Source organism: Schistocerca americana, chromosome 1 (assembly GCF_021461395.2).
Source record: "Schistocerca americana isolate TAMUIC-IGC-003095 chromosome 1, iqSchAmer2.1, whole genome shotgun sequence".
Taxonomy (NCBI): Eukaryota; Metazoa; Arthropoda; class Insecta; order Orthoptera; family Acrididae; genus Schistocerca; species Schistocerca americana.
The window spans coordinates 705865670-705879641 of NC_060119.1; the positions used below are offsets into that span (position 1 = coordinate 705865670).

Genomic DNA, 13972 nt, shown 5'->3' on the forward strand with positions numbered 1-13972 from the left:
GTTAGCAGAAATAAACTTTTCTGTCTAGATTATGTTTTTTTTATACAATGGCTTCAGGATTACACCGAAAAATTAAAGTGTTAATATTGTGAAACATTTTATAGCCATCTAATTGTTTTGCGAAAGGGAACTAAGACACAATGAATGATCACATGGTATTATATTTTATGACGGAAAAATGCAATTTCAGAGTGGATTTCTTATTTCATTGTGTCAGATCAATAAATGAATTTATTTGGTATAGTAATTATCTCCGCAATAAAACGACGCTAATGGAATGAGCAGCTCCAATATAAATGATTCGATTCAGCTGATAAATGAACTCACGCAAAGGAATGCGGGTGAGCTGCTTCCTGCCGGGAACAAATCTGTCTTCAGATTTAAGCAGTATATAAGCATCTTGAATAAGATTTAGAAGCACAAGATTGGCGAATAATGGTATCTACAGTCTGATGACCATTCTAGAGCGACCCATCAAACAAAAGTGAGATACTCTCAAGGTCGGCCAATTAAGAACCAAAATTAGACTCACATACAGCAACGACCACCAATTTACTGCGGCGCTCGGCCGTGCGCATGACAGAAATCTGTGGTGAGTGCCAACACTGCTGCAACTGAACAGACATCTCATTTGGCCTGCCACCGCAGAGCAGTGTATTCGCGAGTGTGGTTGGTATAAAAGTACAAATTCAAATTTCATTCGTATAAAATTTTACGTGTTAATTCGTAAATAAGGTACAATATTATCAATTGTGTAAGAGATAGCTACTACCTCTGCTTGTTGGTACGTCTGATAACGTAAAAATCATATCTTTGGTAAAGTTACCTCTTGGGGCCTAAACAGGCGCAGTCGGGTTTCTTTGGCCATGATGGATGGTGTGGTAGCAGAAGTAAATGGTGGAGGTCTTCCTTCGCCGCGAAAAAAATTTCGTTTGCAGAATATTCCTAAAGTGACAGTTGTGTTGGGCGCTCAGTGGGGCGATGAAGGGAAAGGAAAAGTGGTGGATATGCTTGCAACAGGGGCAGACATAGTTTGTAGATGTCAGGTAAGACTTGTATTATACTACTGTTTTCGCGGGTTTCCCTTTGCGAGCATGATATAAACTGATGCGTTTGAGTGGAGATTCGGCCCAAGTTCTTGTAACAAATTATCAACGGTGACCTGTTATGTATCTGAGGTGGTAAAACTGTGCAGGTGTTCTGGTAAGTTAATAAAGCTATTTTTACGTGTCTGTTTAGGAGGCCATACACGAAACTATTGTAAGTTTCTGTAAACTGCATTAAAAAATACATTGTGCAGGTTATTTGTTAGACTAGACATTTTCGCTACAGAATCAAGTGTCACGCGAACATATAACAGAATTTCTCAAACATAAGTGCTGCTTAGAAGACAGAGTTGCTCTACAGGTACGGGCTCGAAGTTACACTAACATTAACTATGCGCGTTCATAAATATGTTTACTTAGAGGCATATACTCGCTATGCTAGATGAGTCTGAGTAAACTCCACGGATTCGCTAGTAGCCCGTACTGACAAACATGTAAATATCACTACTAGTTGTTCACGAGACGCAAATATCAGCAATGTTTGCTCGAAGTGCTGTGGCGTGAATCATATTTGCCATTCAGTCAGTTTGTTCTGGATCTTAAATCTTGATACAGAACTGGGATGGTTGCTTGTGATAATTAACCAATAAAGTCGGTTTTAACATGTCTCAGTAAGAAGTCTGATTTTGTTGTTTATGCAGAAAGTTACCAATGTGGTTAGCTACTGGCCACTGAATTGTCACTGCAGATATTTGTACATTAGTTTGTTACAAAACTGAAGAACATGTACTAAGAAAATGTCGGTTGATGGAAATTGACGTGTTCTAAGAAAATGTCGGTTGATGGAAATTGACGTGTTCAGTGTTGCATTGTTAGTGCTATAGGCCCAATTTATATGAAGATTATGTAGACAAATGCTACACAATTTTTATGTATGTCTGTTGTTGAGGATACTATTTCCCTTCTGTGGAGCTTGGCCTTTTGTCAATGGTGCAGCATTTTTTTTCTCTCTAGAGGTGAACAGCAACATTGGATTTAGTAAGTCATTCTGATGTCAAGTCTCGGAACTGATATATCAGTCCACACTTGTGTGTGTGTGTGTGTGTGTGTGTGTGTGTGTGTGTGTGTGTGTGTACTCTTTACATGTACCTACAGAGCTTTGAAGATAGGTACGAGTCTTTGACAGTTTGAAGTTTTTGACAGTCCATACGCTGGACCAATTATTCCATTCATTTATGCTACCACTAATGTATTTCCGAGTCCTAAAACTTATTGCTGTTGTGCTAAAGTTGTAGGCCTACGTTTTGCTGCTTTTATGGCATACTATTTAAAGGCACACTGTAATATGACCTGGATGTACATGTCAATTTCAAAATCATTAGCTGTCTGATGGTGTGGTTTCATTTAAAATTTCTGTTTTTGCAAGTAGTTGACACATCAGAATTGGTGGATATTACCGCAAACTGTTTCCCAGTATCTGTCTACGGTTTTTTGGGTTTTTAAAGAGCTGTGAAGGCATCCATAGATGTAATTTATTGACAATGTGGTGTAACAGGATAATTTTAAAGATTTGAGAATGACTGGATTACTATTGACTGCCACCGCTCTGACACAACAGCAGCATACAGCTTAATCTGTTGTCCCAAGTTTTAACAAAGAGAGGGTAGTGGGTAAGTGACAGGAGATTCCATTTTAACTTCTGGTGCAGTATTCATTTCCTGCCATCTACATTTTCAAAAGAAGTGGATTTGATTACAGAATAGTACCATAAGCAATTGTATTTGGGACTTTCTCATTACATGGACGCATACTTATGCAATTCCATGAATTCAGGTGTAAGACCATCTCCAATAAATGTGTCAGACCACACCCCCTCCCCCTTCTAGTAAGAGTCATAGTGCTGCAAATGGTAACACATTTCACACACATGTTCATGGAATTGGGACATTTTTCTAAAACCACTTGTCAGGATATATGACACTTAGTGGATACGCTATGAAGTGTTTGTAATTTTCAGAAGATATTTTTATACATTCTTAATTTGTCTGGCATAATGCCTGTAGTTGCTATATAATCCAGGAATTTCAAATCTATCATAACTACTAATAACATTATTTAAAACAAGTGAATTGTTTCTATTTGCAGCTTAGACAGATTAGAAATATTTTAATTCGGTAGATCCAAGTTTATATTAAATGTTAGAAGTAGTGGCAGCACAGCTGTATCAGTTTGAACAAGAGGCAAATTATCAGCTACACATGTAAATATTCCCAATATTGCTCATCTGACAAAAGTGAGCAGCACTGAGTGTCTGCACTTATCAATGGTGTGTATTTTTTAATCAGTATCACACTTGAAGCAGGCAGCAAGTATGCCTAAAAACTGATTTTCCAATGTTCGATATGTGACTACCTCACTTGCCATTCCTTGCTATTAGGCGATTAATGTGCACAGCAAGAGGACACATTTTACAAGTCCTGTTCTTGCAGTATTTTTGTTTCAGCACATATGCTACAGTGCCCTTAAAAAATTAAAAATGTACTTCAGTCCATTACTTGCTTTAAATCGACTTTTTTACCTCTAAATGATAAATGATAGTTATTAGCAATGGAACCTGTTAGATGTATGGATTGAAGGTGTACTGGAATTATTTGAGATTCTCATGTGTTTTTGTATGTGAATCTACTGTAGTTTCTCATAAGATGTATTTTATCCGCATCTCAACTTTGTTTGTAGAAATGCTGTTTTGTCAAACACTCAGATATTGTAGTCAAAGTATAAGAATGAAAACTTATCAAGAGCAGTCGGCCACGAGTAAGGTTTAAATATTGTCATAACTGGTAGCAGATTAACTGTAGTGTTTGATATTGCTTTGTCAAGTCACAATCACACTTGCCTCTTAACCTAATATCTCTGGATATGATATGGATCAATATCTCACCATATCTAAGAATTTATGTTCGCATTTACTGGCTGTGACAACTTGCATCCAAAGTAAAGCAGGCTTCGGGCTAAGCTCCAGACCAGGCTGTCATCACAATTTAAACTTCAAAAACCAATATAGCTCCAAATAAAATATTTTCATTGTTCTGTTATCTTAATGTTTGTGCATGAATATCACGACACATTACCTTTACGTTACAAGGTGAAGTTATAATCCGATATTGATAATTTTAGTTTACCAGCAGTAGTTGATTTGATAAGTGCATCTTCGCTCAATGGCGTCTGTCTATTGCGACCCCATCTTGGTGTCTTTTAGTGGTGCCACTTGACTCAGGGCATTCCACAAGTTGTGTATTATGATACAGCTCCTCAGTATGTATTTATAATATGACAGTTGTGGCCTCTCAGAATGTTTGTCCTTGAATCACACCACAAAAGACCACAAGGTGAGGCAAAATAAGGCTAATTTTGAAGGTGGTTGTGATCAAATGAATAGAAAGTCTAGACCTTGCTTGTATTTGGTTATTGTTACTAAGTTAAAACCATTTTGTTACTTGTATCAGTCCGGAAGCTTTAAGTGAAGATAGTATCGGCCGTGATAGCCTACATTGTATGGTTGTAGTTCTTTTCTTTCTGCTGTTAATTCTGGATATCATTGGTTTATGATATCTAAATTGGCTCTTATTTGTTGCGCAGTTAGGGAAAGTAATCTGTTTTATGTATTGGTAGGTGTACAATAACAATAGTTACTAACTGATGCTGTGTAGGAACAAGCTTATAGTTTATGTAGTCAGGGGACCAGTGTTACCCAGACTGATATCTTAATTGGCCCATGACTCCAGATATTTAATTACTACAATTAATGTAGGGCAACATTGAACATTATCTGGAGGGGGGGGGGGAAATTCATATTCAATGCTCGTAACTGAGGCAGAACATGGCAACACAAGATTTTACTAAAATTAATTAGTTTTGAGCTTGTTTGCAAATATGATGTACAGTACAATGATAATAAAGGTGGTTCGTTTAGTGAATTTTTAGATGAATTAAACTGTTAGGCTCACTCGATAATAAAAGCCCCAAAATATATCTACCGATTAAACTAATTGATCCAAGCCTGCTTACAAACCATTCTGTCACCTTTGTTGTTCTGCAGTAACAAGACTGCTGAATCATACTGTATAATTGATCCAAAACCAGATAATTTAGTGTCTATAACATAGAAGTTGGATTTGCCAAGTTATAGTATGAGTTTATGTAGTTTTCTGTATCAGTGTGTAGCATAGTATATATTTCTCAGTATTCATTCAGTAGTTCAGTTCTTCTCATTATTAGCTTTAGTTTTATATGAGGGGAACATTAATAAAACTGACAAACTGCAGGGATGGAATTCCTGTTTAGAAATAGAGGAAAAGGTCCTATGAAAATGTTCCCAGAAATGTGTCGTCACCACAGTAGACGACACAGACGAATGAAACTCATTGTGACAACATGCCATGTGGTCCTTGTGTGTTGCAGGCTGTGTGATTAATGCAGTGTAGTGTAAACAGCAGAGTAGTCTGGTATTCCTGTTGGGAACGCGCTGAGATGATGTTTGTGTATGGCCAAGCAGATATAAACAGCCGAGAGTGAGCACGGCTATACCAAAAGAAGTATCCTCACAGAAAGCAACCACATCACACAGCATTTCAAGCTCTTTTTGGGCATCTGTGTGACTGTGGGTTCTTTCAGACACATGAACATGCATGGAGGTGGAGGACTGTGCATACACCAGATTTGGAGGATCAGGTTCTACAGGATATTGATACGAACCCTAGTACAAGCTCTTGGCAAGTGGCCTGCCGATGTGGTGTAAGGGAAGGAGTGCAGCAATCCATAATGTGACATGTGAATGCATGCATTGCATACCATGGAGGCAACTTTGAACATCTGTTGTGACGTGGATGTGATGCAGCTCTGTACTGTGTTCTGGGATGATTTGTTGTTGTTGCAGGCCCACTATCCATTTATGGACACGTGTTCATAGGACCTTTTTTCCTCCATTTCCACATTTCCAGTCAGGAATCCATCCTTGGAGTTTGTTGGTTTTATTAATTCTTACCCATGTATATGCAATAAATAAATCTTTTTAACTCAATAAGGAAAACGTAGTACTCACGGAGAACACCATGTCACATCCATAGTAACTGAACTGGGGATACTTTAACTTCATTATGTAAATTGGACTAATTGTCTGACTCAATCATTCCATTGAATATAATATTTGTTCACTTCCTCTTTTGCTTAGGGCTCTTTAGATCTGAACGGACAAAAGTCCCAAGTATTCAGGTGATATGCCTTACTAGCCTTTAAAAATAATATTGTGGCAAGATAGCATTCTTAATAACATTATAGAATAATTTGTTGTTATTTTGTAGTGTTAGAATATTGAAGTTTGTTTACCTGAAGTACTTACTTTTTGCTGCCTACTCAAGCAATTTGAAGTTTGTAGTCACACTTTATGAAGAAAACAAGTTTCCATTTCTTATATTGGGTTAGCATCACTTAGAGTTGTATGAAGTTTAATAGCCTCCTGCCCCACACACAGTGCATAAGTGGCAGCAGACTTCCTTAGTCCCTACACTCCATGTTGAGAGGGCTAAAGTACATGTAAACAAATTGTATTTCTCTGTGTGGAGAGTGAGGGAGAATAAACTTTTTATATGCCATTGACATCTTCCGTCATATTTCAGCACAGATGCAATTTGTATTTACATATTTTTTATAAATCATGCTTTTACGTTTGAAATACAGTATTCAGTTTCTCTGATGATCTTGTATATTTCTATCATATGCTCTGATTGTTTTACTGTAGCAGCTTGCTTGACTGTTAAAGAAAATGAAATTCATTATCTTGAGGTTGGAGAGAAACTATTCTCGTGAAACTCTTTTGGCCCGTTTCACTCTGCGGTACAAACATGTCAGTTGTAACTCGCGCAAATAAATTACTGCAAATCTGAACCTTCTTAATTAAATTCACAGTAATTGCCCAAACTAATTGAATGAGGTAATATTTGGGAACTTATGATATATCTCTTAAATTTGTCAGACTTTTATTAATTTTCTTTTAATTTTAAGCCAATTTCAGTTTGATGCAATGTGTGTGTAATCCAGTATTGAAATTAAGCTATTGAACTTTACTGTAAATGTTCATATGTATATGTTATGGTTGCCATTGTGGAATCATGTAGTGAGCTGAACCTGTAATGACAGTATAACTGCTGATTCAAAATTTTCAGTATCTCAGTATATTCTTTGGGGGTGTAACATACTATTTTAAATTCCATTAGTCTCAGATATCGAAAAAGCTATCAAAATATATTTTGGCAGAAACTATTTAAGCGGATAAAGAACATTGTCTAAGCCTTTCAATTGAAGCTGGGAGTTTATTAGAACATTGAAGTAACTAAACCACTACTCATCAATAACTCGTATTTTTTGTCTTCCATTTTTATGGAATTAATGTAGCTGTTTTCAGGGTGGAAATAATGCTGGCCATACAGTGGTTGTTGATGAACGAGAGTATGATTTTCATCTGTTACCAAGTGGAATAATCAACCCCGAATGCAAATCCTTAATTGGTAAGCTATTTTCAGGGTTCCTTAAACCATCGCGTATTGTAATGAGAGCTATTGCTTCGCACAATCTGTTCCATTTTCTACTAGACAAAAGTATTTTAATACTTCAGAAATTGACAATTTTGCAGAAAAACAAAAGCATTACAGTGCATCAGCTTGTAATAAAGTAAATATTATCCCTTCAGTTTCACTTGATGTGAAAACATATTTAAGAAGTTTAAGTGAATTTGTTATCATATTCTTTTTTGTTAAATTAAAAAAACAGTGTTTTAAGTCATGTACTACCTATGTGTGCCCCAAAGTTATTCTTGGTTTGCTCCTCTGTATTGTCCTTTGTAGCAGGTGTCATTCACAGTTCTGTTTTCTTAGTTTAAATTTTATTGAAACGTAAGTTAACAACCATCTCTACTGTTGTGCTGTTTGAGGGAAGAATGATGCAATTTGTATTTTCTTTAAGCACACTATTTTTATAGGATTTATGCAAAAAAAAATACTGAAAATTATTATTCATGGGGACTTTTTATTTTCCTTCTTGTATTCACGAAGAATTCATTATGGCTGTCTTTGTTAATGTGTTCAGTTATGTCATTATTCATGTTGTTGTGTATTGTTTTGGTGGTGGGATGTAAAAGTGCTTACAGCTGTGATTTTCTTAGTGATTTGTACGTCCAGGGGATGTATTTGTAATTTTTCTTTATTGTTCTGTCAGTGTACTAGCCTTCAAAGGAAGAAATGCATGTTGCATGTTTCGACTAAAACAATAGCTGTCTGTGCTTCTGATTCAGAATATATTGTGTATTGAATGTATTGTTATCTACTTGTATCATTATTTAACTCTACAGAAAACTTCAAGGTTTAAATACCACGATTGAGTTGGATTTCATGTTATTAGTTTAGCTGTATGCTAAACTGGTCAACAGCTTGACATTACTTTTAAAACGAGTATAGTAGTATTGCATATGTGATGATAGAGATACAGAATCAAAATCAAAGTATTAGTGATATACGCATCTTGTGGGAATGTTAGTGTCATTAAACGATATATTCATTACCACCTTCACCCCTCTCTCTCCCCCCTCCCCCCTCTCTCCCCCTCTCCCCCCCCCTCTCCCCCCCTCTCCCCCTCTCCCCCCCCTCTCTCTCCCCCCCTCTCTCTCCCCCCCTCTCTCTCCCCCCTCTCTCTCTCCCCCTCTCTCTCTCTCCCCCTCTCTCTCTCCCCCCCTCTCTCTCCCCCCCCCTCTCTCTCTCCCCCCCCCCCTCTCTCTCTCCCCCCCTCTCTCTCTCCCCCCCCTCTCTCTCTCCCCCCCTCTCTCTCTCTCTCTCCCCCCCTCTCTCTCTCTCCCCCCCCCTCTCTCTCTCCCCCCCTCTCTCTCTCTCCCCCCCTCTCTCTCCCCCCCCTCTGTACTAGTGATTAGGACTTCGTGTTTAACTAAGAATTTTTGTGGATTTCTGTAGCTGTATTGGACTGTGTTCATGTGTGTATTCATCTGCTTTCATATTCACTTACGACCATTTAAAAATTTGGTGACATGTAAAGGTAACAAACATATTTATAGTATAATGCTGTTTGATTATCTTTGTGATATTTTTAAGGCTTTGTTTGTCTCGTAGGAGGATTCAAGAGGTAAGATTTCCTTTGCTAACTAATAACACAAAGAAATGTTTCATTCTAAAGGAATAAAGCCATGCTTATGTTTCTCATGAATGTAACTCAAATTATAGGTAATGGTGTGGTCATTCATCTACCTGGTTTATTTGAGGAGTTAGAGAAGAATGCTGCAAAAGGCCTGTCAAGATGGGAGGACCGGTTGCTGGTATCGGATCGGTCTCATCTAGTCTTCGACTTCCATCAGGTACTGTACTGTTGATGAAATAATATTCGTTTTATTGTAACACTGATAAATATTTCTTATGATGATGACATATAGAGGCAATTTACATTCACCAAGAATAAAATCCCCATAAGGTAAACATGTCAAGAACCTTTAATTCCATAGTGCTTTACAAGGCATGTTTCTGTTAAAGGTGATATGCCTTGTCTTCCTCTGACCTTCCAGCTGACTTACCCAGCCAGTCTTTTATCTAAAATTTAAAATTTAATGTGTATTCTGAACCTTGGTGCAGCTTGGCATTTCCACATTAACAAACCATGTAACTGTCCTGATATTTGCGAGGATGTCTCAACACTGTAACTCATTCTGGTCTAGAATTCATATCTCCTCCCTGCGAACAACCAAAGAGTACTTTGTTGGTGAAAGTAAGGAAAGGTTATGGAAGTGGTTAAGAGGAGTGCTAAGATGATACTTGAAGGTTGGCATTCCATACACTAAAATAAGTTCTGTTGCACATGATCTGACTTAATCTGATGTAGAGTTCCTTATGTTGAAAATGATTTTCTGTAGTTTTGATTAACAACAGGTCTATAGTTATTGAATAGTATTTAGTTCCATGAAGTTCTTCATTGTGACAGGCCAAATCTGTTGGACTTCTCCTCTGCAGTCTGGAATATTGCTGGATGTAAAATACTTTAACATCTCATCAAATTCTATGGAATAAATACACAAGATGTTCATACAGGAACATCACATACACTGCTATCTCTAGATCTGACGTAAGACTACAGCTATCAACTCGATATTTCTAAGTTCGACCATAGAAAAGAATACATTTAAATTATTCACTTGTTCCCTTCCAATACCATTGACATAGTCAACTGTGGCTATTGCCTCAGGGGCGATTTGCTTCTTTGACCTGGGATGAAGAACCATGAAACATGCACAAATATCCCCCTAGGCACTTCCTCTTACAAAGTTAATGCTGTTGTCGTCCCACCTTGAAGGCAAGCATCATCCCTCAAGATGCTGCGGTATACTTAAATTCATAACAAATCAACACAACAGTTGTGCTCTGCCAAACATTAAGTCATTGTCATTTACATTTCAGGTTTCGTTTGTCAGCAAGGTATATGCATGGTTACATATTACTCTACTGGAGGAATATGTATAACCTCACTCCTTGTGCATTTCAGCAGAGTTGTGTATTTCCAACTACAATGAAATGTCTTTCGACAGCAAAGCCGCATGTAACTGTCTTCAGGCTATAACACTGCTACAGAGTAGCAAGAATTTTATGCATGTTAATAATTGTGTTACCATGACTTTTGAAATACAGGTAATCTACCGATCCCTATTTCAGTAGTTGGTGCAGGTATTGCACATTTAAGTCTGTCAGAAAATATTACCAATTCTACATCATTGACTGATTACAAATGTAACCCAAGGTTGATTAAGTTAGTACCCTTCCATAAGTACTGTTATAGGTGGAAGAATTTCCACTATCAGCTGAAAATAGTGATTTACATCTGTGTTTAATTGTAATGGGGGATTGGAATTTGACTGTAGCGAAAAGGAAAAATAACAGAACATGGACTGGGGGAAGGAATGCAAGGGGAAGTTGCCTGGCAGAGTTTCGAACAGTGCTCAGTTTGATCATTGTTGATGCTTATTTCAAAAATAATGGAAGAGGGTTATACGCATGGAAGAGATCTGGAAACACTCAAAGGTTCAGGACAGATTGCATAATGGGAAGACAACTTCAAAATAATAATTGATGTGCTCCCTGTTTGTTAAATACAGTGGTCACAATAAAGTATTTTGTTCCAGTAAACCTCCAGCCTGTGTTTCCACATTTTGCGAAGGTCAGACAGCCCAAATTGAGCTGTATGCTGCAGCTGGTAACCTTGACGTGATGTGAGCTACAGAAGGTTGACCTACCACCACCACTGGGTTTAACTATAATGCAAGATGACTGATGCACCAACAGGTCCAGGCTAGCAATCCATTTGCCTCCATTTTGGGTGAACAGCATGATTCTGTGGTTTGTGCAAGTAGGAACCCAGTGTTTGCTGTGCAAGAATTTCAGCCGACTTGACAATATTCATTCTCATTGTGAGTCAGTTTGATCACCTCTATGCCATGGTAGTAAAAGACGTGATTACTGCACCGCTTCTAGAGAATTCATAAGAAAGGCTTAAATGGGAATTGATCCAGAGTCGCAGTGTCGCATGAGGAGTGGATCGGGCAAGTGTTGACACAAAACAGGCAGTCATAAGCTGTTGCAATATCTGCACCAGTTGTCGAGTAAGGTGGATACAGTTGCTGTTCCTGACAATCTACTGTGCACACTGTGGAGCAGCTGACTACCACTACAGGTCAAAGCAATCCTGGTATCACCAACAGAAATGACGTTGGACTCGGTGACAGAGCTCAATGACTGAATTAGAGGCCATTGCACCTTCCCAGGTTAGTGCAGTGACCGTGTTGGGCAGTATTATGACACTGGCAGCAACAGTCACATGCACACAGATTGGAGTGCTGCCGCAGATTGGTAAGCTGCTGTCGCAAGGTGGTGCTGGGAATAGTAGAGGACATTATCATTGGAGATCCAGAAGCTGGTTGTCGACTAATCTTGTTGTCTAGTGCAGAATGACCTGTGTGGTGGTTCTACTATAGGTTCAGTGTATAAGCACAAAAATGGGCAACACCGTGGTCATACTCAAATGCCAGTGGCAGTTGGTGCTTGGTGCAGCCAACTCCCCCACAGTCCAGTGCCTGTTCATTAATGATAGGACTAGTCAGAAGTATTTGAGAAGACACTTGGCCAGATTTAAGCATCCTACTGAGAACTTAAGTGCTCTGCCATAGACAGCAGATGGCATTCTGTGTATCTGCCACTAATAGCTCGTGCATCTCAACATATGGAACACAACATATCAAGTTGAATATGGGAGTGTGCTGCCTGTTCATTGAGCTGATTATAGGAGGTGACCTCTTGGCATGTTGTGTATTAGTGGATGTAGCCAACACTTGTCTGGTCAACAGTATTACTGGACTGGCAGCAGGCTTTCACTGTGATACATCAGCTGATACAGGTGTGTGACGAGGTGTATGACTCTCTGCTAAGACAAATTTCGACTCTCTGCTAAGACAGATTTCGACTTTGAGCAGACCTCCCAGTGCACATAAAGCATGTGTCACACATTATTGAAACTATATATTATCCTTTGTTATCCTGTAGACCCAGGCATTTGACATCCATGCATATGGCCATTGCTAGAGCGGAATTTGATGCAATGCTTAAAGAAGGAATACCGTATTTACTCGAATCCAAGCCGCCCTTTTTTTCCGGTTTTTGTAATCCAAAAAACCACCTGCGGCTTAGAATCGAGTGCAAAGCCAGCGAAAATTCGGAATTCTGCCGTCGAATATATGTAGCGCTACACAGGCATGGTATGTACACACAAAGATAAATACTGGCGCCAAAACCTGTGCGTCAGTAAATAAATTAAAAAAAAGGTGGAAGACGAGCTATTTTCTCCGCCCCGAGTTTCGACCACTGCATTTTCATACATTATCCAACGAAGTAAATAAAAATTCCGCATGGTAATCTTCGAACGTAGCAGCATTTCAATGAACTACGAAAATCCGACTGGAAAGACCGTTTGGGATGTTTGTCAATATGGCCAACTCGTTCTGAATTTTTTCCTATCTGTGAGAAGAGATGGTTGCTATAATAGGAACTTTTATAAATTGTGAATCACATGCAGTATTCTCGTCACCATAAGAATAATACGCAAATAAACATTTTGCCATGTATTGTTTCATGTTTGCTGCTATCTCATTTAAATCCGGTCTGCCTAATAAACTACGAAACTAGAGTGAGACAACAGCAAACGTGGAAGAATATACATATCATGTCATGTTTATATTCGTAATATTCTTATGCTTAATAGTGATACAGTCAGAACTGGAGCACGGCAATTGACTTGATTTTTAAATCTAAGATGACTCTAATTTCTGTGTAGAATGTAATGTACTAAAGAGGCGCCTGCAAAGATTTTCAAACGGAGAAAATTTTTCGCTAAACTCTCGTTCAGAACATCATCATACGCAGTCTATTATTTGGTTCTTGTTGATCATTATCAAAGAAAGCAGCAGTGTAAGTAACAACAAATAGCAGTTTCTTGCCATTGTTTCGCTAATGAGACGATTCCTCTTTTTTTTAAAAAAAAAAAAAAAAAAAAAAAAAAAAAAGGCGGCGGTAGCGCGCACAAAAGCAAGCCATGCCGCGAGCGGCGACAGGTCGTAAACACGTACTATCGGAATGCGACAAACAATGCATGACACAGTACAGTAACGCATTTTCAGCTTACAGTGACGTAAACACCTTTAACAAAGAAAACTGCGCTTATCAGATCAAAGAAAAATAAGCTATCAATTCAAACCAGACGAAGCACGTGGAAAAGGAAGGGTACCCGTATAAATACGGACGGAGCGCCTGACGCATAGCAATGCCTACCTGGTAAAG

The 13972-nt window shown here is 38.4% G+C and overlaps 1 protein-coding gene across 1 annotated transcript in view; it reads left to right on the forward strand.

Annotated features, from left to right (window-relative positions):
- Positions 1-608: 608 nt before the first annotated feature.
- LOC124609813 (adenylosuccinate synthetase) overlaps positions 609-13972 on the forward strand; it is a 59911-nt gene continuing 46547 nt past the window's right edge. Inside the window, exons 1-4 of the mRNA XM_047140104.1 lie at positions 609-735; positions 845-1046; positions 7507-7609; positions 9329-9459. Of these exons, the coding sequence (XP_046996060.1) occupies positions 867-1046; positions 7507-7609; positions 9329-9459 (414 nt within the window). The 5' untranslated portion in view covers positions 609-735; positions 845-866. The remainder of the gene's footprint in view (positions 736-844; positions 1047-7506; positions 7610-9328; positions 9460-13972) is intronic.